General features: G+C 59.2%; 3 protein-coding genes and 7 non-coding genes across 16 annotated transcripts; 2 read left to right on the forward strand and 8 right to left on the reverse strand.

The window, feature by feature from the left end:
* Nucleotides 1–119: 119 nt before the first annotated feature.
* SCLY (selenocysteine lyase) lies at nucleotides 120–5,357 on the reverse strand. 5 transcript variants are annotated; one of them, XM_071437374.1, is made up of 14 exons: nucleotides 5,228–5,357; nucleotides 4,757–4,845; nucleotides 4,573–4,685; nucleotides 4,384–4,484; nucleotides 4,091–4,247; nucleotides 3,674–3,801; nucleotides 3,410–3,574; nucleotides 2,996–3,102; nucleotides 2,624–2,660; nucleotides 2,198–2,281; nucleotides 1,944–2,046; nucleotides 1,687–1,762; nucleotides 853–1,042; nucleotides 120–361 (listed from the first exon to the last, which is right to left on the reverse strand). In XM_071437374.1, the coding sequence occupies exons 2-13, from the start codon at nucleotides 4,804–4,806 to the stop codon at nucleotides 883–885; spliced, it is 1,281 nt and encodes a 426-aa protein (XP_071293475.1). In that variant the 5' UTR covers nucleotides 4,807–4,845; nucleotides 5,228–5,357; the 3' UTR covers nucleotides 120–361; nucleotides 853–882. The 5 variants fall into 5 exon arrangements, with proteins under 5 accessions (XP_071293475.1, XP_071293476.1, XP_071293477.1 ...); XM_071437375.1 differs by having other exon boundaries at nucleotides 844–1,042; XM_071437376.1 differs by lacking the exon at nucleotides 5,228–5,357 and adding an exon at nucleotides 4,965–5,092.
* LOC139594850 (uncharacterized) lies at nucleotides 5,292–9,545 on the forward strand. Its single transcript, XM_071437381.1, has 2 exons — nucleotides 5,292–5,432; nucleotides 6,052–9,545. The coding sequence occupies exon 2, from the start codon at nucleotides 6,085–6,087 to the stop codon at nucleotides 6,934–6,936; it is 852 nt and encodes a 283-aa protein (XP_071293482.1). The 5' UTR covers nucleotides 5,292–5,432; nucleotides 6,052–6,084; the 3' UTR covers nucleotides 6,937–9,545.
* A 2,511-nt stretch (nucleotides 9,546–12,056) lies between these two features.
* On the forward strand, nucleotides 12,057–15,852 carry AIRE (autoimmune regulator). 3 transcript variants are annotated; one of them, XM_071437382.1, is made up of 12 exons: nucleotides 12,057–12,640; nucleotides 12,730–12,904; nucleotides 12,988–13,158; nucleotides 13,253–13,324; nucleotides 13,429–13,542; nucleotides 13,666–13,775; nucleotides 13,940–14,017; nucleotides 14,310–14,425; nucleotides 14,496–14,705; nucleotides 14,800–14,896; nucleotides 15,150–15,218; nucleotides 15,385–15,852. In XM_071437382.1, exons 1-12 carry the CDS (start codon nucleotides 12,500–12,502, stop codon nucleotides 15,463–15,465), a joined length of 1,434 nt encoding a protein of 477 aa, XP_071293483.1. In that variant the 5' UTR covers nucleotides 12,057–12,499; the 3' UTR covers nucleotides 15,466–15,852. The 3 variants fall into 3 exon arrangements, with proteins under 3 accessions (XP_071293483.1, XP_071293484.1, XP_071293485.1); XM_071437383.1 differs by having other exon boundaries at nucleotides 14,313–14,425; XM_071437384.1 differs by having other exon boundaries at nucleotides 13,006–13,158.
* A 146-nt stretch (nucleotides 15,853–15,998) lies between these two features.
* Nucleotides 15,999–16,117, reverse strand: LOC139595225 (5S ribosomal RNA). The gene has a single exon (XR_011680947.1). It is a non-coding gene; the product is annotated as a 5S ribosomal RNA (ribosomal RNA).
* A 255-nt stretch (nucleotides 16,118–16,372) lies between these two features.
* Nucleotides 16,373–16,491, reverse strand: LOC139595237 (5S ribosomal RNA). The gene has a single exon (XR_011680958.1). It is a non-coding gene; the product is annotated as a 5S ribosomal RNA (ribosomal RNA).
* A 255-nt stretch (nucleotides 16,492–16,746) lies between these two features.
* Nucleotides 16,747–16,865, reverse strand: LOC139595248 (5S ribosomal RNA). Its single transcript, XR_011680969.1, has one exon. It is a non-coding gene; the product is annotated as a 5S ribosomal RNA (ribosomal RNA).
* A 255-nt stretch (nucleotides 16,866–17,120) lies between these two features.
* Nucleotides 17,121–17,239, reverse strand: LOC139595259 (5S ribosomal RNA). Its single transcript, XR_011680980.1, has one exon. It is a non-coding gene; the product is annotated as a 5S ribosomal RNA (ribosomal RNA).
* Nucleotides 17,240–17,494: 255 nt separating this feature from the next.
* On the reverse strand, nucleotides 17,495–17,613 carry LOC139595268 (5S ribosomal RNA). The gene has a single exon (XR_011680988.1). It is a non-coding gene; the product is annotated as a 5S ribosomal RNA (ribosomal RNA).
* Nucleotides 17,614–17,868: 255 nt separating this feature from the next.
* On the reverse strand, nucleotides 17,869–17,987 carry LOC139595226 (5S ribosomal RNA). The gene has a single exon (XR_011680948.1). It is a non-coding gene; the product is annotated as a 5S ribosomal RNA (ribosomal RNA).
* Nucleotides 17,988–18,242: 255 nt separating this feature from the next.
* Nucleotides 18,243–18,361, reverse strand: LOC139595227 (5S ribosomal RNA). Its single transcript, XR_011680949.1, has one exon. It is a non-coding gene; the product is annotated as a 5S ribosomal RNA (ribosomal RNA).
* Between the last annotated feature and the right edge of the window lie 92 nt (nucleotides 18,362–18,453).

Genomic DNA, 18,453 nt, shown 5'->3' on the forward strand with positions numbered 1-18,453 from the left:
GCACCTCCCACTCCAGCTGCCTGTGCCTCTGTTCTGTGACACGAACATTTTCTGAGGGAAAAGGCACCACTCAGGTGGCTCCAACCAGTCCAGCTTCCCCCATAGAAAATACATTTTACTTGTGAAAAGAAGCAGCAATTACTTTTATTCCTATGAATACTTCGGGAGATCAAGTTCCCTGACATCAGCCAGCCCAGATGGCAATGCTCCTGATCCATGTGACACTTGTGTCCTCCAGTGATGGTGATGCCAGAGAGACCCTGGGCCATGCAGGGGTCCCTCAGGTGCTGGCACAGTCACAGCTGCCCCGAGAACCGTTTCCTTGAGGAGCAGGTGGAGCTGGCAACAGGAGCTCTGCACCCTGTAGGAAGGACAAGAATAAAAGGGGAGCAGGTAAAGCAAAGCAGTGCTGGGAAAGCTCTGCCCAGCCAGAAATCCCTTTGACAGCTTAGGGCAGAGCAGTTCCCAGCCCAGAATCCTGCTGTGCTTCTATCAATTCCTCATTTCACTCTGGGGCAGATGGTCTTTCTACCTCTGGCTGCTCAGGCAGCAGGAAAGCTTCCTTTGTGGAAAGCAACCAGGTCATGAGGCTCCTCCTTCCATGGCTTCCATGCCTGTCCCTCTGCAGGGACTCGAGCTCTAAGGCTCAGCTGTGCCAACACATACATGTGCAAGCACCAGCTAGATACATCTGGCCAGCCAGGGGCACTGGGCAACATGACTCTGCAAAAGCCTCCAGTGTACAGCAGGGCTGAGTCTTGCCCCAGCCCCAAAGCAGCCAAGCCCCCTCCTCAGAACCTCGTCCTGCCACCCCTGAGCCCAGGCTGGCACCCAGGGGCCCACCCCAAGAACCTGAGTGGTGTCCATCAGCAGTTCAGGGCTCTATGGGGCCTGGTCCCGCTCCAGCTGCTCCACAGCCCGCACGAGGTCCTGCACAGCCCTGTCCACGTCTGCCCGGGTGGTGCCGCGCCCCACGCTCAGCCGCAGCGCGTTCTGTGCCACCTCTGGGGGAATCCCGCAGCTCAGCAGCACTGGGGAGGGCCTGCAACACAGCCAGGAGCAGGAGGTTGGACTGGAAGGCTGAGGAAGCCCCACACATCAGCAGGGAGCCTCACCGAGCCACAGGAGCAATCACATTTGCAGATACACTCCAGGTATCTGTCCCCTGCACAGCCCCGTTTGCTTTCCAGGGGCACCCAATCCCACTAGGCTTGTTGCCCTAAGGGAGATCTGGCTCTTCTAAGAAGAGCCTGTTCCATGTCCCTGTGGGTTGGCAGCTCTGCCACATCCAGAGGGCATTGCTCTAGACCAGGCCAAAAGCACCCACAGTCCCCATATCCCCTAAAGGAGCCATCCAGACACCCAAGCAGGGCTGGAGCAGGTGAGCCAGGCACACAAAGACACAAGGCAGACTCTCTTCTGGTAGTGCCAGGAGTTTAAAAGCTGGATAACCAAAGCTGGGAGGGACAAACTCCTTCCAAGCAGAAATCCAGCACTCCAGCTGTGTCTCCTGCAAAAATCCCCTTCACAGCCCTTCAGCTCCTCTGGAAGGAGGAGTTCTGTACCCTCTTTATTCCAGGTGATGCTGCCCAAGCCACCCACTGTCCCTTTCCCTGTCCTGTTTCCATCCCTCCCAACTCCTGTCCTCCGGGAAGTGCCCCAGGGGCTGGAAAATCATCTGCTCACCGATCCCCCTTCTCAGAGTGGCAGGCAGCCCCGACGCTGGCAAGGAGCACCTTGCAGTGAGCCAGCACCCTCCGTCCTGCAGCACAAGCAACACAAGCACAGCTCTCCCAGTGCCAAGGCTCCCTCCAGGGCTACTCCTGCCTCACCTCCCTGCCTGAGCCATGCCAAGTGCCCACCAGCCTCAGCCACAGGTGCTGTGAGGGGCAGGTGCTTGGCTCTGTGTAACAATCACGGGACAGAGGTAGGGTAAGAGCTACCTTGAAGGCCTGGGCCCAGGATGGAGAAATTGCAGGTGTTGCAGAGTCGCTTGGAGCCCTTAAAGTGACTGTTGAAGCGAATCCTCTGCTTCCCAAAGGAGGCCTGGAGAAATCAGAGGGCTGTGAACCTCTCTGGGTTTCCAAGCAGCTCTGTCCTTATGAGGGGGTGGGCAGGGCCAGAGGGACATATCCACCCTGCTCCAGGCCCCACACCCTGCAGCCTGAGACTGTGGGGAGGGACCAGATGTGCTCACCTCCAGCGTGGCCTCCAGGTAATCCCGGACATCCCGCATATGAGCCTCATAGGCCTCCCAGTTCCTGTTCACTAACTCTGCAGCCTGAGAACACACAGACAGGCTCCACCAGTGACCCTTGGAACTCTCCCTCTGTGCATGGTCCCTGGGATGTGAGCCCAGCCTGGAACAGCCTCTGCAGTGCCAGGTCCCCTGTGTCCCCTCTCAGTGCCCTGTGCCATGTGAGCTGGGTGACTGTCAGGGCTGCAAACCCTCAGCAAGCGTGCCAAAGCACCTCCTTCAACTGGCATCAGAAAGCCCCACCACTTTTCCCAGCTCACCCTCCCTCCCACATGTCCCAAGTTTGTCCCTTCTGATGACCAGGGAGCACAAGTGGCTGTCTCTGTGCTGGCTCTGCACCACTCACCCCTGACCATCCCAACTGACCTGGCCAAGGCCGGCAATCATCGGGGTGTTCTCAGTGCTAGAAGGGAACAGGGACCAGTGAGTTATTTCTCCTGACCAGAAACCCAACCCTGAGACACAGACATTCCCTCATGGGACCCCTCATTACTGGCAAGGGCTCCTGGGCACCTCTCTGAGTTGGTTCAGAAGGAGGCAGTTCCACCCTGTTACACCCTTGGCAAAGCCTGAGCTCCAGGGAGTTTCCATGCACGGATCCATTTCCCTGCTGTGCTGGGTTGCTCGCCCCAGGGCTGGCAGGTGACACAGCTGCCACCTCAGCTCAGACAAGGCAGCCCACGTGGCCTGGCCACCAGCCAGGGGGCCAGCTCTCCAGGTAACCACCTGCCCCCTTACCCTGGCCGGAAACTCCTCTCCTGTCCCCCTCCAAAGAGCATGGGGTGCAGCGGGGTGGCAGTGCCGGGGCTGCGGATGTACAGCGCTCCAATCCTTGGGCCATGGAACTGTGGGGACAGCCACAGTGACCCTGGGGACACTGACAGCACTGACAGTGCTTCCTGCCCAAATCTGAGTGCCCTCCAGTGCTGGCCCCTGCCCACTGCACAGGCACAAGGCATTACAGAGCCACTCCCCATGCTGTCTCCTGCCCCCCAGCCCAGACATGTTCCACAGGAGTGAAGTCTGTCTGCAGAGCACCACCCAGCAGAACTTTGGTGAGGTACCAAGCTGTGTGGGGCACCCAAAGTCCCCCTGGCAGCCCAGCAGAGATGTAACACAGGGTGATCAGCAGCTACAAGAGCAGGGCCACACCTTGTGTCCCACGATGGTCAAGTAGTCCACGCCCAGCTCCTGCACGTCCACACGCCCCTTGCCAATCATCTGTGCTGCATCCGTGTGCACCAGGATCCGGGGCAGGCCCTGCGCTGCTCGGCGCCGGTTGAGGGCACTGACGCGCTGGCTCAGCTCTGCGACGGGCTGGTGGCAGGGACGAGGGGCTGCATCCCTTCTGCTCCCCTCTGTTACCTCCTCTTTGTAGGGTATCTCTGCCCCATCCCCCTCTCTGCCCACACTCACCATGATCACCCCGGTCTCGTTATTGGCCAGCATGAGGGACACCAGGCAGGTGTTTGGCTGGACGGCGGCCAGGACATCGTCCACCTCTGCCTGCCCGCTCCGTGGGGACACAGGCACAAAAGTGGCTTCTGCAGGCCAGGAGACAAGGCCTGAGGCTGGCTGGGTAGGCTGTGAGCGCTTGGGGCTGCATAGGCCCCACTGAGCAGGGCAGGAGTGTGTGGGTGGTGGGAGCACAGGCATAGAGCAGGGAGGTGACACATCCAGGCGGGGCAACATGAGCAACCACAGGGGGAAATGGTGCCCGTCCCAGGGGGAGAAAGTGGAACATCACAGAGCATGCAGGATCTTGCCCTCCTCCAAAAACACCAGCAGAGACAAGTCCCCCATTCAAACCTCATCTGTGCCAGTGCCACTCACCTGCCAGGCCCTCCTTCCCCAGCTGCTCCAGTGGCAGGCGGATGGAGTCGTGCTCCACGCTGGATGTCACAATGTGTGGTATGCCCCGGCTGTCCCCCATCCCACGCTGGCTGTTGTGATAGTGCCTGCAGGCAGTGTGGATCACCATGTTGTTTGCCTGAAGGAGGGAAGGAGAGGGAAAATGGAGGCTTAGAAGGAGCACAGTGCCCTTCACCCCTACCCTCCTCATCGCTGCTTGCTAGAGAGGGGGTGGTGGGCAGGGATTCCCAGGAAGGGGGCGCCCCTGCTCCCACCTCCGTGCCCCCTGAGGTGAAGACGATGTCCTCGGGGCGGCCTCCCAGCATCTTGGCCAGGCTCTCCCGTGCACTGCTGATGAGCTCCTTTGCCTTGCTGCCTGCAGGACCAGATCTAGCAGCTCCCGTGGGTTCCTGTCACCACAGGGGCCAGCCCGAGGAGGGAACACGGCCCATCCTGATCCCTACCTGCGGGGTGGGAGCTGCTGGGGTTGCCCCAGGCCTGGCACATGGCATCCCACACGACCTGGGACACCTCGGGGGCCAGGGGGGTGGTGGCATTGTAATCCAGGTAGATCCTCCTGTAGGGGCAGGGGCAGATTAGCGGTGCTGGGGGACACAGGGGGGAGCATGGGGCAGGGCAGGGCCTCACCCCTCCAATGAGTCACACTGCGCCTCCGCCGGCTCTGTCCCTGTGCCCATCACTGCTGTCACTGTCACCGTCTGGCTGCCGTCACCAACCTGGCATCGGGGGTTATAGACATGTGGCTGCCCATGGGGGACCAGGCACCTGCCCTGCCTGGGGCACCACAACCACTCATCACCCTCCCAGCCGCCTGCCCCACAGCCCAGGCACCGACCAATCAGCTCCCTCCTGCCTGCCCCACAGCCAAGGCATCCGCCAATCAGCTCCCTGGCCGGGGCCCCCTCAGGGCACTGACCAATCAGCTGCCCCGCAGTAAGGGCTCCGTCACCCCGCTCCCCCGGCCGCGCCGCCCAATCCGCTGCCGCCCGCCCCTTGGCGGGGCCCCGCGAGCGCACGCGGCTCCCGTTACCCGCGGCGGGCGGTACGCGAGCCCCCCGTCCCCCTTTCCCCCCCTCGCGTCGCGGCGGTGTCACTCACGCGCTGCTCACGCGCGGCCCGAGACGGAATGGGCGTGGCTCGCGAGCAGTGCGCTTCCGGCGCGCGGGGGTGGGCGGTACTTCCGGGACGGACGCAAGGCCAGGGAGCGGCGGCGCTTCCCCTCGTCAAGATGGCGGCGGCACCGTCGGTGCGGTTCCCGTGCCGCGCCCTGCGCAAGCTCCGCGCCGCGCTCCGCGCGATGCCGGTGAGCGCCGGGCGGGGGGCGCCGGGGCGAGCGGCGACGACCTTCGCACGGGGCTGGCGTGGGTGGCGCCCGGGGCCCGCCGCGCCGTGACTCAGCGCCGCAGGGCGGAGGCGGCCCCGCGTGCCGCGGCCGGTGCGGGGCCGAGCCGCGGGAGCTGCCCGGGGATGCGCCCGAGGCGGCCGTGCCTCGCGGCTCCGCGCCCCGGGGGGGTTGAGGGGGTGCGGGCCATGCTCAGGGCCGGGGGGGGTGGGGAGCGGGCGGTTCGGGCGCTGTGGCGGGGTCAGGCGGGCGGAGCTGGGGTAGGGCACGGCCGGGCTGGCGCTGTGGCTCCGGCCTGCCTGCCTCGCTGTAATTGCCAAGGCGAAGTGCAAAACTCAATTAAAGCCGAATTCCCGCACGCAGACGCGCCGTATTAGGTTCTGGGAGCCGCTCCGAGGAGCGATAGGCTCGCGGAACAGGGGCTGGGATGGGCTGGGCTAACGCAGCCGTCCAACAGCGGCGGAGCGCCGCAAAGCCCCGCGTCCCATTGGCCTCAGCACGGCTTACATCGGCTTGTTTCTGCTGCGTGGAAAAAACTGCCTCGTTTGACACATTCCTCTCTTTTCCTCCCGTCTTTCAGATTATGTCGTAACCACAGAACTATCGAGCAGTGATGGAATCACTGGACACCGAGGTGAGGGCACGGAAGACCCTGGGGACTGTGGAGTACGTGGAGTCGTCGGGCTTCGCGCAGGGGGTGCTGCCCACCAAGAAGGATGTGGTGCAGAACATGCTGTACCTGCTGCAGCCCAAGAGGGCCGGCCAGGCCCAGCGCTCCAAGGAGGACGCGGCCCAGCTGCTCGCAGAGCACCTGCAGGAGCACTGGCTGGTCTGCAACCTGCACACCATCGCCACGCAGAACATAAAGAAACTCATCCTCAAAATGTACGAGGAGTTCACTCGATTGTACCAGACCAGGAAGCAGAGACAGAACCAGGCTTTTTCTGAACGAGCCGACAGATTCAATGAGAGTTCGGAGAAGCTCTTTGACGTGTTTTGTGCAGACGCACAGATGAGGGATAAACTGGAGGAGTACAGTGGGATAAAAATGACCAGCATCGAGTGGAAGTTTCTGGAAGATCAGAGGAATGAGAGAAAAATGTACTACGAAGATTTCACAGAGAAGCAGGAGCTGAAGATGATGGAGAGAAGGCAGAAGATACAGTGTCTGGAGCACTTCAGGAAGCTCGCCAGGGAAGAGAAGGAGAGCAGCAAGGCAAAGGAGATGAAGTACAAGGGCGAGGAGCAGTCGGATGAGGGCACAAGCGTGGACGAGCTGTACCCTGTGGAGGAGGAGAACGGCGGCGCCCCGGCCTTCTCGCTGCGGGGCCGGCGGAAGCGCCGCTGCACCGCCGCCGCCACCGCCGGCACTGACCTGCCCCTGGAGGGCGAGCACATACGGATGAGCATCCGCAGGGTCAGGCCTGGCTTCTACGAGACTGTGGAAAAGGTGAAAAACTGCTAGCGCCCGCCGCCGAGAGCGGGCAGAGCTGCTGGAGTACAAGGTGGCAATGCACACATTAGGCAAGTTTGAAATCCCACCATTCATTGGAAGTGATTGTTGTAGATCCTCAAGCCAGAGCTCAGGAACATGCTGCCTCCAGGGAAGAGGGCTGGGATGGTGACAATGACAGCAAGGACTAAACCATATGGATTTGGAAGGATGAGCTGTCAGCAGCCAGCAATGCCAAGGCTCAGATGCAGAGGATGATCCAAGGTTACGTAGCACGTAAGCCTCTTCTTCCAAGGTCCTGTCTGCATCCGTGGGGTTTGGAAGTCTCTCAACATTTCTGAGCCAGTGGTGGCCTAACAGCATGAATCAGGACACGGATTTACTGCAGGGTGGTAACTTGGACTTGTTGCTAACAGAAAATCCCTGTGCTGAAGAGCCCTGGCTGCAGTGGGGGTGAAAGATGCTTGGCCTCTTCCTGCGGGAGCTGGCGTTTCTGCCAGGAAGGAAGTGGGTTTGCAGCGTGTGTCACCAGCCCCGGAGAGGCATGCTGTGCTTTTGGGAAGGGACTGCTCTCCTGCTTGAGGAGCAGGCGGAGAGCAGAAGACAGTGGAGTGGAGTGCTTTGGCTGTTAAAGCATTGGTGATTCTGAATGTTTATTCTAGATTCTATTTTACCAACGTTTCCTTGATCAGGATAAACCTTCCAGTAACTGGATGAGTTTTATCATGAAGTCCCTAATCTAGGATCTGGGGTGTGAATCCTAAATGAAGTGGTAATGTTTTATCTTTGGGGGGAGGGGGTTAACATAGGAGAAAATGCAAATTGCATTATTTAGTTTTAAGATGAGAGTAATTTTATAAACTGTTATACTGCCTTTTTAGGACATAGGGAAGAATAAGCCTTCCCAGGTGTAGCTGTGGTGTTCACAGCAGCAGGCACCGACATCTGGGCTTGCTCTTCCACCCCCGAGGTGGTGTCTGTAGACCAGCAGGGGGGAGATGGTAGTTTTCCACCCGGAGGTTGTTTGAACAAAGCGTGACCCTCTTGCCCACGTACATCCTGAGCAGTGACTATCTGTGACCTTTTTAGTTAAGAGTTGCTTTACTGGTTTTTTAAAGGTGAGAGACTTGAACTTCCAGTGAAACCCAGTGCTGGAGATCTCTCTGGTGAGATGCCCAAACCTTGCCAGACCACACTGAAAACTCCCAAGTCTCTATTTGTCCACAAAAGATCTGTGGTAGAAAGAGCGCAAACTTGCCTGGTTTTAAAATTTACCTTCCAGTGTGAATGTTGGTTTCCCCACTCCAGTATCTCAGCTTTTCCCCGTTTCTTTCCTCTCCGTCCTGCACATTGTTTACTGACATTAACTCGTGCTCTTTCATTCTTTGGCTTTTGCTCCCTTTAACAATAAATGCATGTACGAATAATTTTGACAGTTCATTTACTTTTGATGAATCAGTCCTCGGACTGCTTTGAAGTCCTGTGCCAAAGGAGGAACGAAACACGGAGCAGCTGCTGGTCCCCTGGGACACGGTGGCCCCGGCCGGGCTGCCCAGGCAGGCTCCAGCCTCAGCCACCTGGCACAGATCTGTCTGGCTGTGAGCCGTGTGTCCCTTCTCAGGGACCGTGCTCCTTACAAGGGTCCTTGCTCTGTGTCTCTGACAAGCTCTTCATGGTAAGTCGCTCCAAAGTATTTAGTGCCCGCCGCGTGCTCTGCACCACTCGTAGTTTTACAGGTTTGGTAGCAGCACCCTTGAGCCTCCGCTGCCTGAGGCTTCGCAGCCTCCCTCCATCTCCTCTCTCTGACATGCTTCACTGACCTCCCCATGCAAATTATGTCACGTTTAAACTATTTGCCTTCCAGCCCGGAGGTGCTGGATTGAGCCTCTCACTGGGTCTCTACACCAGCAGCTCTGTTTCAGCAGGGAATATAGCCAAGCTCGGACCTCGCCAAAGTAGAAGTTTTTTAATAACTGCTGTAAGTCCCCTTTTTATTACAGATATAGCTGACAGTATAAATGCTTGTGTGTAAAGCAAATCCATTTGGGTTGGCTTGGATATGGAACACAGCTGTATAGTGCTTTATGATTTTCAGGGATTCAGGGAAATTAAGGTTGTCAAATTTGACTTCCTGTCTACCACAGGGAATTACATTTCATTCAGAAGCCCCACACTCAGCGTGCTGGTCTCAGTTGAACTGACGTGTCTGAGGGAAAGTCAAGCCGCAGGTGTCAGCATTCTGCTGTCTTCCTTGTTACCTATTTAGTGATTAATCACCTTTGCTGTTTCAAAATAAGACAAAAAAAATCTGACCAACTTCTAGGCTGTGATTCTTTTCACGACATCCTGTACAGGCTGAGCAGAGTTTATCATATTAAAATCATATTTGGGTTTTTTTTACTGGGTTTGACTGTGGATAGAGCCAAAGCCTGGCTCTGTTTCTGCTGCAACAGGGGGAAAATTTCTAAATCATGTATTCTGGTATTCTGATTACTCTTCTTTGGGACCATGGTGCCTTTTTAATCAGGACAGTAAATCTTGTCCCAGGATTCTGTACTTTTGTACGTTAACAGTTGTTGACTTTCCTTTTTGGTGTGTCCCAAATAAATTAATATAACATACCTCTGGGCTTTTGTTTCTTCTTTCTAAAGGGGGAGGAAAGAGGAAACTGAAGCGAAAGTAAATCTTTTCTGCTTCAGCTCTCCTTCCCAGGCCCTTGCAGGAGCAGCTGGGATGCATGCAGGTGGAGCTGCTCCTGTCCAGACCGTGTGGGGCGGTGGTAGGGAAGCTGCAAGAAATGGGAATCTGGCACAGGGGCCCACATGGAGCCCTTTTTTTCAAAGATGCTGGAATCTGGAGCAGCTGAAGGTGAGGGGAGAGGAATAAAATCTCTGCACATGGTTGCAGTGTTTCATGAGGACTCCGTGTGCCTCAGGCGTGGTGGGATTGGAATCAGAGACTAAGGTGGGGCCTCCCTGCCTTCCTGGTGTGATCCCATGCATGAGTATTCCACTGCTGCCTGTTCTCTCCTGACTGTGGTTCAGGGACGTTTGAGATGAGTGAGGGGCAGTTGTGCCCGAGAGACACACAGAGATGGTTTGCACCACAGGACTTCAGCAAGGAAGGGAAATTGGAAAGGAGGAAGGGGCACGTTTGCATCAATGGCTTTTGCAGGAGGAAATCAAGGTGCATCCCAGGGCCTACAAATACTTGTGCTGGATGCTGAGTCACTGATTTTACTGGGTATTTGGGGAGGAACATTTTAATCCACCCCTGGAGTCCTGGCTTCTACAGAGAGAGCAATAGGAAAGGGCATCCTGAAAGCCCTGCACCCCAGCCTGGGGCCCTGACAGCCAGGCAGGGCACATGCCTGCTCCAGGCAAAAAATGCCTTTTTGCAGCCTTTACAAATTTCTTAGAGCTGCCCAGGCCGGCCAGAGTGAGGTTGTACAGAAACACCCTCCTGATTTCCCAGCATGGATGTGCCTCTCTTGGCCACTGCTCTGCCTCCCCTCCCTCTCAGAAAGGGGAAGGAACACAAAAAAAACAACCCAAAATGCAAATCATGGCACTACTGAGTGGGCTGGATGTGGAAAACAACGTCTGTGACTCAGCACAGAAAGAGTCACAAAGCTGGAATTTAAGACAAGTCCAAGCTCAACTCTGTGGGCATATGGCTCATGGAGTGTTGGGCAGTGCCTCCCCAGGAGGGAGCTGGGTGGGCAGGGGGAAGTGCCAGAGCCTCGTCCTAGACCAGCTGTGCCAGACAGCTTAACACAGGGTGACAGTGATAAATTGTGGCACTGCAGGTGGGATACTGGGAAAAAGTGATCCTGGGAAGAAAGGAGCAGACCTGTGAGGCTGTGTCACAACTGTGCTTTTGCTCAGCGCCAGTGGCCAGGCTTGGGCACAGCTCCAGGAGGGGAAATGAACCTCCTGTGTCACCTGACATCCACGTTTTTTCCCTTGGGGGGATGCATGGCACAGGTGGTGGTGAAGCCATCCCCACTGTGGCAGAGCTGGGCACAGAAATCCTGGTGTGGGGCACAGGAACCCAGCATGACAGCTGCCCTACCCCCATCCTATGGTTCTCACTGGCTCCACAGGAAAAATCCCCCTGAATGCTGAAAGGAGCTGCAGGGCGAGCCTTTCCAAGGGCAACCACATTAATTTATTAACCAGACACGTGCAAGGGTATTTCCTCCTCTCACCAAGGGTGTTGTCTTGTTATTCTTCCTGAGTTTCTTGACAGCAGATGCTTCCTCCTGGCACAGTTTTGGAGCCAGCAGATACCGCTCCATTCTTTTAAGACATAGCAATGAAAGTTCCTGTATCCCCTTGTGCTGCCCAGCAGCGTCCCCTCTTGCACAGTGCTCTGGTCCTGCTCAGCTCCAGGGCCTGGGGACAGCTCTGCACAGCCACAGCCTCCCTGGCAGAGCCTGCTGGGCAGCCCACACACACCTCCAGAGGGAGGGACGCTAGAAATTGATCCTGGGGAAATCCAAACGTCTGGGATTTGGGGTAGGAGCTGTTGAGCTTTCTCTTTCCCAGCTACCTGGTACAGAGCAGCCAGGCCCCCAGACTTTTCTATGCCAGATGCTTTCAAGGAGCCAGCTTCTCCCTGGCTCCAAGCTTTTTGCAGCTCCATATGCTCAGTTTTGGGAAGTGGGTATTGACAGAGCTGTGGGCTGCACCTGCCCAGGTATTCCCTGGGTGCACTCGTGGCACTGCCATGGCTCTGGCAAGACATTTGCTTGTTCAGCATCCTCAGTTGTACCCCAACACACATTTTGTGGAGTTTCTTTGTATGTCAGCGCTTCCTGCTGCCCCACAGAAGCTGCCTGCTGGAGACCAATTTGCTGAATTGGCCCAGTCTCCAGCAGCATTTTATATCCTTTTGCAGGCAAACATACCCCTAAATCACTCACATCTTGACTCCTCTGTCTGTGGAATGCATTCATTATGTGAGCACCCAGACAGTTCCTCCTGCAGTACCCTATGTTTCTATCTTGAGACATACCACATTGTCTATGAGAGATGCTGGGAAGGGAAGTGGGCAGTGTGGGGGCAGGACACACTCTAGGACACCCTGACTCTCTTGTTGCTGTCACACCCCCAGCTGTTGGGCTCTTACTTCCCACATGCTCCTGCAGCCGAGTTTCTGGATGAGAGAAGCAGCTACTGCGGAAAGTCCAGAAATTTTGTGAGACGCCTGGGTGAGGGCAGATATGAGAGAGGTGGGGGTCCCTCACCAGGACCTCACTGAGCCCCTCTCCCTGGTCCCCCCGGGCGGTCCCCGCGGGTTGGGTGTCCTTCACCAGCGGCACAGCCGAGCCCACGCTGGCTGCTGCCGCCCGGATCTGGGGAGGTGCCGGACCTCGAGCCCGGGGCTGGGCCGTGGGGACAAGCTGGGGACAAGCCCAGCGCCGCCGCCCGCCGGGAGGGACGGGCTCAGGTTACGGCCTCGTACAGAAGTGAGTGGGGCTGCGGGACTCCAGCGAGGTTTCTGGTGCTGGGCCGAGGTGTATTAAAGGGGAGGGCGCGCGCGGCTGAGGGCTCCGGCAGCGTCCCCGGCCATGGCGGGCCCGGGCAGCGACGGGGACCTGCGGCGCCTGCTGAAGCTGCACCGCACCGAGATCGCCATGGCAGTGGACGACGTCTTCCCACTGCTGCATGGCCTGGCTGACCACGATGTCGTCCCTGACCACATCTTCAAGGTGAGGCTGCGGAGCAGGATAGGCCGGTCATGCTGTGGGGCTGGGCTCGGCGTGCTGGAGGGCAGCCCTGGCCGTGCTGTGCCCGGCAGGAGACGCTGAGCCGGGCGGAGCGGGAGGGCTCCCACCGCGCTTTTCACGCGCTGCTCACCTGGCTGCTGGGCCGCGACACCGCCGCCCTCCGAGACTTCTGGGCCGTCCTCTTCAAGGACTACAACCTGGAGCGGTACTCCCGGCTCCGGCCTCTCCGCGGCGCCTTCCCCAGAGGTAGTGGGGGTCAGCTGGGACGGGCACCCCCGGGGGCTGACAGTGGGCAGGGGTGACAGCCGGGGCGCTGGTGCCTCTCCCAGTCACTGTTAATCTTGCAGAGGTGGAGCTGGGGCGGCAGCGCCGTGGAAGGCGTCTCTCCCCGAGCCCCACAGCGCCGGCCCCACACAGACCCCAAGGCAAGAGGAAAGCCCCTGAGGAGCGAGACAAGGCCCGGGCGGCACAGCCCGCTCCACGGCACAGTGCCAGTCCTGGTATGGAGACCCAGAGCAGGATGGAGATGGGGCAGGGTGCTGCCCCCGAGGTATTGTGGCGTGCCCCCTGATGCCCATCCTCACAATGCTGTAGGGCCCCTGGTGAAGGCAAAGACCGTGAAGAAGCCGGAGGGCACAGATACCCCCCGCACCTCTCGTGCCAGCGGTGAGTGCTGAAAGCCCCAGGGCAGTTTCTGCCTGTGTGCCCTGTTTGCCCACAGCCGTGGGCAGGGGGCTACCCACCCCACTGAACCCCTCCCCTGCCCGCAGCTCTCCAGGCAGTGGCTGCCTCGGTGCAGAGAGCGGTGGCTGTGGCAGGTGGTGAGGTGCCCGTCAGCCGTGGGGCCATCGAGGGCATCCTCATTAAACACGTGCTGGACCCAAGTAAGTACAGACGAGCCCAGCCCAGCCACCTCCTGCCCAGTTTAGTCCCCAAATTCATGAGCCACCCTCAGGCGCAGCGAGGTGGGGAAGGGGAGCTGGAGCTGCCTCTGGCTTCTCTTGCAGACAGCTCCAAGACGGGCAGCAGAGCTGACAAGCCATATACCCCAACTGCCTGTGAGGAGCCAGAGACCAGGAGCAGAAGCCACAGCCTAAAGCCCCCTGCCCAGCCCAAGGCATGCCCAAGTGTACAGACACCCCCCTCATGTTTTCACCCCATCTTGTGCAGCTGCCAAGGCTGTGGCAGGGGGTTGTTCCTGCATGGCATCATAGCCATGGCCTGGGGGTGTCCCCCAGTGCAAGCAGTGCCTCTCAAAACCCCTTCTTGTCTCACCAACAGAACAGGGAACCCCAATTGCACCCCCAGGGCCAGCTGCAAGCAGCCACTGTCTACAGCCAGGACCCTGTGCCCCACCAGGTGAGCCCTGGATGTGACACCTGGTACACCCCCAGGAGGAACTGTTGGGGTTCTCCTGGCATGTCCATTTGCCTTGGCCACAAAAAGGAAACACAGGGTTCAGCTACTGGGGGTTCACCACGTTATGATCCCCAAGAAATAGGCAATTTTACCGCCCTGAAAGGATTGGTATGTTTGGTGCAGGGTGGGTGATGCAGGGGGAGAGGGCAAGGGGGGGTGAAAGACCTTGCCACAGCCATGGCTTCAGCCTGTGAGGGTGGCAGTGACCCCCTGCCCACTTCCCTGGGGACAGGAGAACGAGGATGAGTGTGCAGCATGCGGTGATGGTGGTGAGCTCATCTGCTGTGACGGCTGCCCCAGGGCCTTTCACCTTGCCTGCCTGGTGCCCCCACTGCCCCACGTCCCCAGGTGAGTCCCAGGGCACGCAGGGATGCCAGTGCCCCCTGCTGTCCCTCACTGCTCTGCTCCCACTGCGCAGCGGGACGTGGCGATGTGGCTCCTGTGTGGAGAACGTGACTGAACCAGGCCAGCTGCTGGAGGCAGACTTGCCTGTGGAGAGACCCCCCGAGATCCTGGGGGAGGCAGCGCGGGACACCCAGCAGGGTGGAGTGGAGGGGAGCGTCTGCAGCCGCTGCTGTGCCCGGATCCCCACTCCCCACCACTGTCCTGCTCCCAGTGGGGACTCCAGGTGAGTTCCCCATCATGCCCCACATGCCAGCCTTAGTTCCTCCCTGGAGGGCAGGGCTCTGCCCTGATGGTCTGTGTCTCCCCTGATGGTCCAGGGGGCTACAGCTGTGCATGTCCTGCACGGGCACCCTGGACACAGGAGGTCTGGGCACCACTGCAGCAGCTGGAGACCACCTGCTTCCAGCAGCCAAGGTCAGCACAAGCACTGCCAGGAGTGGGGTGGGAGAGGACAAGTGGGGCCTAAGGGGAGCAGGAAGGTGGAGGTGGGTCAGGCAGGGTGAGGGACAGGCTGACACCATATGGAGGCAACTTAGTGAAGCTGTAATGGGGGAGCATGAGCTGGGCCCACATCAGATGAGGGATTGAACATGGGTAGCAATCCTGACCAAAAGGTGACCAGGCTGAGGACAGTAAGGGAGCTGACAGGACATCTCTCCATGCACAGGCAGAGGATGGAGCCCTTGGCAGTGACCCCGTGCTGAGCCGGGAGGAGCTTGATGCGCTGCTAGGTGAGGTAAGACACTGTGTGACACCAACAGGCTGACTGCATGCGAAGGGAACCATGTCTCTGGTGTGGCCCACAGGAGGACATGGGGCTATGGGTCAGGCAGCATGTGCCTGGAGAGAGGGAAAGGATGTGGGATTGGAAAAGAAAATGAACACCTGGGGCTGTCTTACAGAGCACATGGGATGGGATCTTGCAGTGGGCATTCCAGACCATGGCACGGCCGCTGGCAGAAACACAGGGACTCCTTGCCTAGTGCACAAACCAAGCAGCAGAATCCACACGGCAAGGAATGAAAAGGCAGCCTCGGAGACACACTTAAAACAAGAGGAAGAAAGGCGTAATGACAGCACAAAGAAGTCACAGAATAAAACACTGATTGTCAACAGGAAAACCCAGAATGCCACACAGAGAAGAAAATGGCAGGACAAATCCACTGACACAGAACACAGAAAAAGCGCACTGAAAACGTACATAAATAAGATCCCAGAAAAATATAATAAGGTTAATTGAAAATAATATTTTAACCAAAGGCTCAGAAAAAAATATCTCTTCTTAAAAAAAGGAAAAGAAGAAAAAGATACAAACCTAAGCAAATGGATAATAAAAAGAGAAGTGGAGACAAATAAATGAAATACCACTAAGGAGAGGGAAAAGACCCAAGGCTACCCATGACACGCAAGGCCACAAGGGCCACCCCAGATGCTCACCTGCCCCCTCCCTCCTGCCCCCGGCCTCGCCTGCCCAAGCAAAACGGGAGACCTCCTGGGCACAAAAGGCACCAAAAGATGCCTACAGCACCCGGTATTCCCAGGCGGTCTCCCATCCAAGTACTAACCGGGCCCGACCCTGCTTAGCTTCCGAGATCAGACGAGATCGGGTGTTCTCAGGGTGGTATGGCCGTAGGCACCCACCAGTCCCTCCGCAGCGCTCTCGAGCCCTGGCCACCACCCTCCCGGCACGCACCCACACCTCCACGGCCAACACAATCACCGCACGCCCACACAGGCCGACCACGGCCCCTGGACACGCGCCCCAGGCTACCATGACACGCAAGGCCACAAGGGCCACCCCTGATGCTCACCGGCCCCCTCCCTCCTGCCCCCGGCCTCGCCTGCCCAAGCAAAACGGGAGACCTCCTGGGCACAAAAGGCACCAAAAGATGCCTACAGCACCCGGTATTCCCAGGCGGTCTCCCATCCAAGTACTAACCGGGCCCGACCCTGCTTAGCTTCCGAGATCAGACGAGATCGGGCGTTCTCAGGGTGGTATGGCCGTAGGCACCCACCAGCCCCTCCGCAGCGCTCTCGAGCCCTGGCCACCACCCTCCCGGCACGCACCCACACCTCCACGGCCAACACAATCACCGCACGCCCACACAGGCCGACCACGGCCCCTGGACACGCGCCCCAGGCTACCATGACACGCAAGGCCACAAGGGCCACCCCTGATGCTCACCGGCCCCCTCCCTCCTGCCCCCGGCCTCGCCTGCCCAAGCAAAACGGGAGACCTCCTGGGCACAAAAGGCACCAAAAGATGCCTACAGCACCCGGTATTCCCAGGCGGTCTCCCATCCAAGTACTAACCGGGCCCGACCCTGCTTAGCTTCCGAGATCAGACGAGATCGGGCGTTCTCAGGGTGGTATGGCCGTAGGCACCCACCAGCCCCTCCGCAGCGCTCTCGAGCCCTGGCCACCACCCTCCCGGCACGCACCCACACCTCCACGGCCAACACAATCACCGCACGCCCACACAGGCCGACCACGGCCCCTGGACACGCGCCCCAGGCTACCATGACACGCAAGGCCACAAGGGCCACCCCAGATGCTCACCGGCCCCCTCCCTCCTGCCCCCGGCCTCGCCTGCCCAAGCAAAACGGGAGACCTCCTGGGCACAAAAGGCACCAAAAGATGCCTACAGCACCCGGTATTCCCAGGCGGTCTCCCATCCAAGTACTAACCGGGCCCGACCCTGCTTAGCTTCCGAGATCAGACGAGATCGGGCGTTCTCAGGGTGGTATGGCCGTAGGCACCCACCAGCCCCTCCGCAGCGCTCTCGAGCCCTGGCCACCACCCTCCCGGCACGCACCCACACCTCCACGGCCAACACAATCACCGCACGCCCACGCAGGCCGACCACGGCCCCTGGACACGCGCCCCAGGCTACCATGACACGCAAGGCCACAAGGGCCACCCCTGATGCTCACCGGCCCCCTCCCTCCTGCCCCCGGCCTCGCCTGCCCAAGCAAAACGGGAGACCTCCTGGGCACAAAAGGCACCAAAAGATGCCTACAGCACCCGGTATTCCCAGGCGGTCTCCCATCCAAGTACTAACCGGGCCCGACCCTGCTTAGCTTCCGAGATCAGACGAGATCGGGCGTTCTCAGGGTGGTATGGCCGTAGGCACCCACCAGCCCCTCCGCAGCGCTCTCGAGCCCTGGCCACCACCCTCCCGGCACGCACCCACACCTCCACGGCCAACACAATCACCGCACGCCCACACAGGCCGACCACGGCCCCTGGACACGCGCCCCAGGCTACCATGACACGCAAGGCCACAAGGGCCACCCCTGATGCTCACCGGCCCCCTCCCTCCTGCCCCCGGCCTCGCCTGCCCAAGCAAAACGGGAGACCTCCTGGGCACAAAAGGCACCAAAAGATGCCTACAGCACCCGGTATTCCCAGGCGGTCTCCCATCCAAGTACTAACCGGGCCCGACCCTGCTTAGCTTCCGAGATCAGACGAGATCGGGCGTTCTCAGGGTGGTATGGCCGTAGGCACCCACCAGCCCCTCCGCAGCGCTCTCGAGCCCTGGCCACCACCCTCCCGGAACGCACCCACACCTCCACGGCCAACACAATCACCGCACGCCCACACAGGCCGACCACGGCCCCTGGACACGCGCCCCAGGCTACCATGACACGCAAGGCCACAAGGGCCACCCCAGATGCTCACCGGCCCCCTCCCTCCTGCCCCCGGCCTCGCCTGCCCAAGCAAAACGGGAGACCTCCTGGGCACAAAAGGCACCAAAAGATGCCTACAGCACCCGGTATTCCCAGGCGGTCTCCCATCCAAGTACTAACCGGGCCCGACCCTGCTTAGCTTCCGAGATCAGACGAGATCGGGCGTTCTCAGGGTGGTATGGCCGTAGGCACCCACCAGCCCCTCCGCAGCGCTCTCGAGCCCTGGCCACCACCCTCCCGGCACGCACCCACACCTCCACGGCCAACACAATCACCGCACGC

This window comes from Agelaius tricolor, unplaced genomic scaffold, assembly GCF_023055355.1.
Source record: "Agelaius tricolor isolate 1412-34295 unplaced genomic scaffold, bAgeTri1.0.p SCAF_12, whole genome shotgun sequence".
In the NCBI taxonomy this organism is placed as follows: Eukaryota; Metazoa; Chordata; class Aves; order Passeriformes; family Icteridae; genus Agelaius; species Agelaius tricolor.

What these genes read in the sequence shown, in the direction of transcription:
- SCLY (XM_071437374.1), bottom strand. Translation starts at nt 4,806, where the DNA reads ATGGGCACAGGGACAGAGCCGGCGGAGGCGCAGTGTGACTCATTGGAG. An exon ending in GGGGAAGGAGGGCCTGGCAG is followed by an intron (nt 3,802 to 4,090) that starts GTGAGTGGCACT and finishes CCTGGCCTGCAG; the next exon opens with AAGCCACTTTTGTGCCTGTG. An exon ending in TGACCATCGTGGGACACAAG is followed by an intron (nt 3,103 to 3,409) that starts GTGTGGCCCTGC and finishes CTGTCCCCACAG; the next exon opens with TTCCATGGCCCAAGGATTGG.
- LOC139594850 (XM_071437381.1), top strand. Translation starts at nt 6,085, where the DNA reads ATGGAATCACTGGACACCGAGGTGAGGGCACGGAAGACCCTGGGGACT.
- AIRE (XM_071437382.1), top strand. Translation starts at nt 12,500, where the DNA reads ATGGCGGGCCCGGGCAGCGACGGGGACCTGCGGCGCCTGCTGAAGCTG. An exon ending in TAAACACGTGCTGGACCCAA is followed by an intron (nt 13,543 to 13,665) that starts GTAAGTACAGAC and finishes CTTCTCTTGCAG; the next exon opens with ACAGCTCCAAGACGGGCAGC. An exon ending in ACCTGCTTCCAGCAGCCAAG is followed by an intron (nt 14,897 to 15,149) that starts GTCAGCACAAGC and finishes CTCCATGCACAG; the next exon opens with GCAGAGGATGGAGCCCTTGG.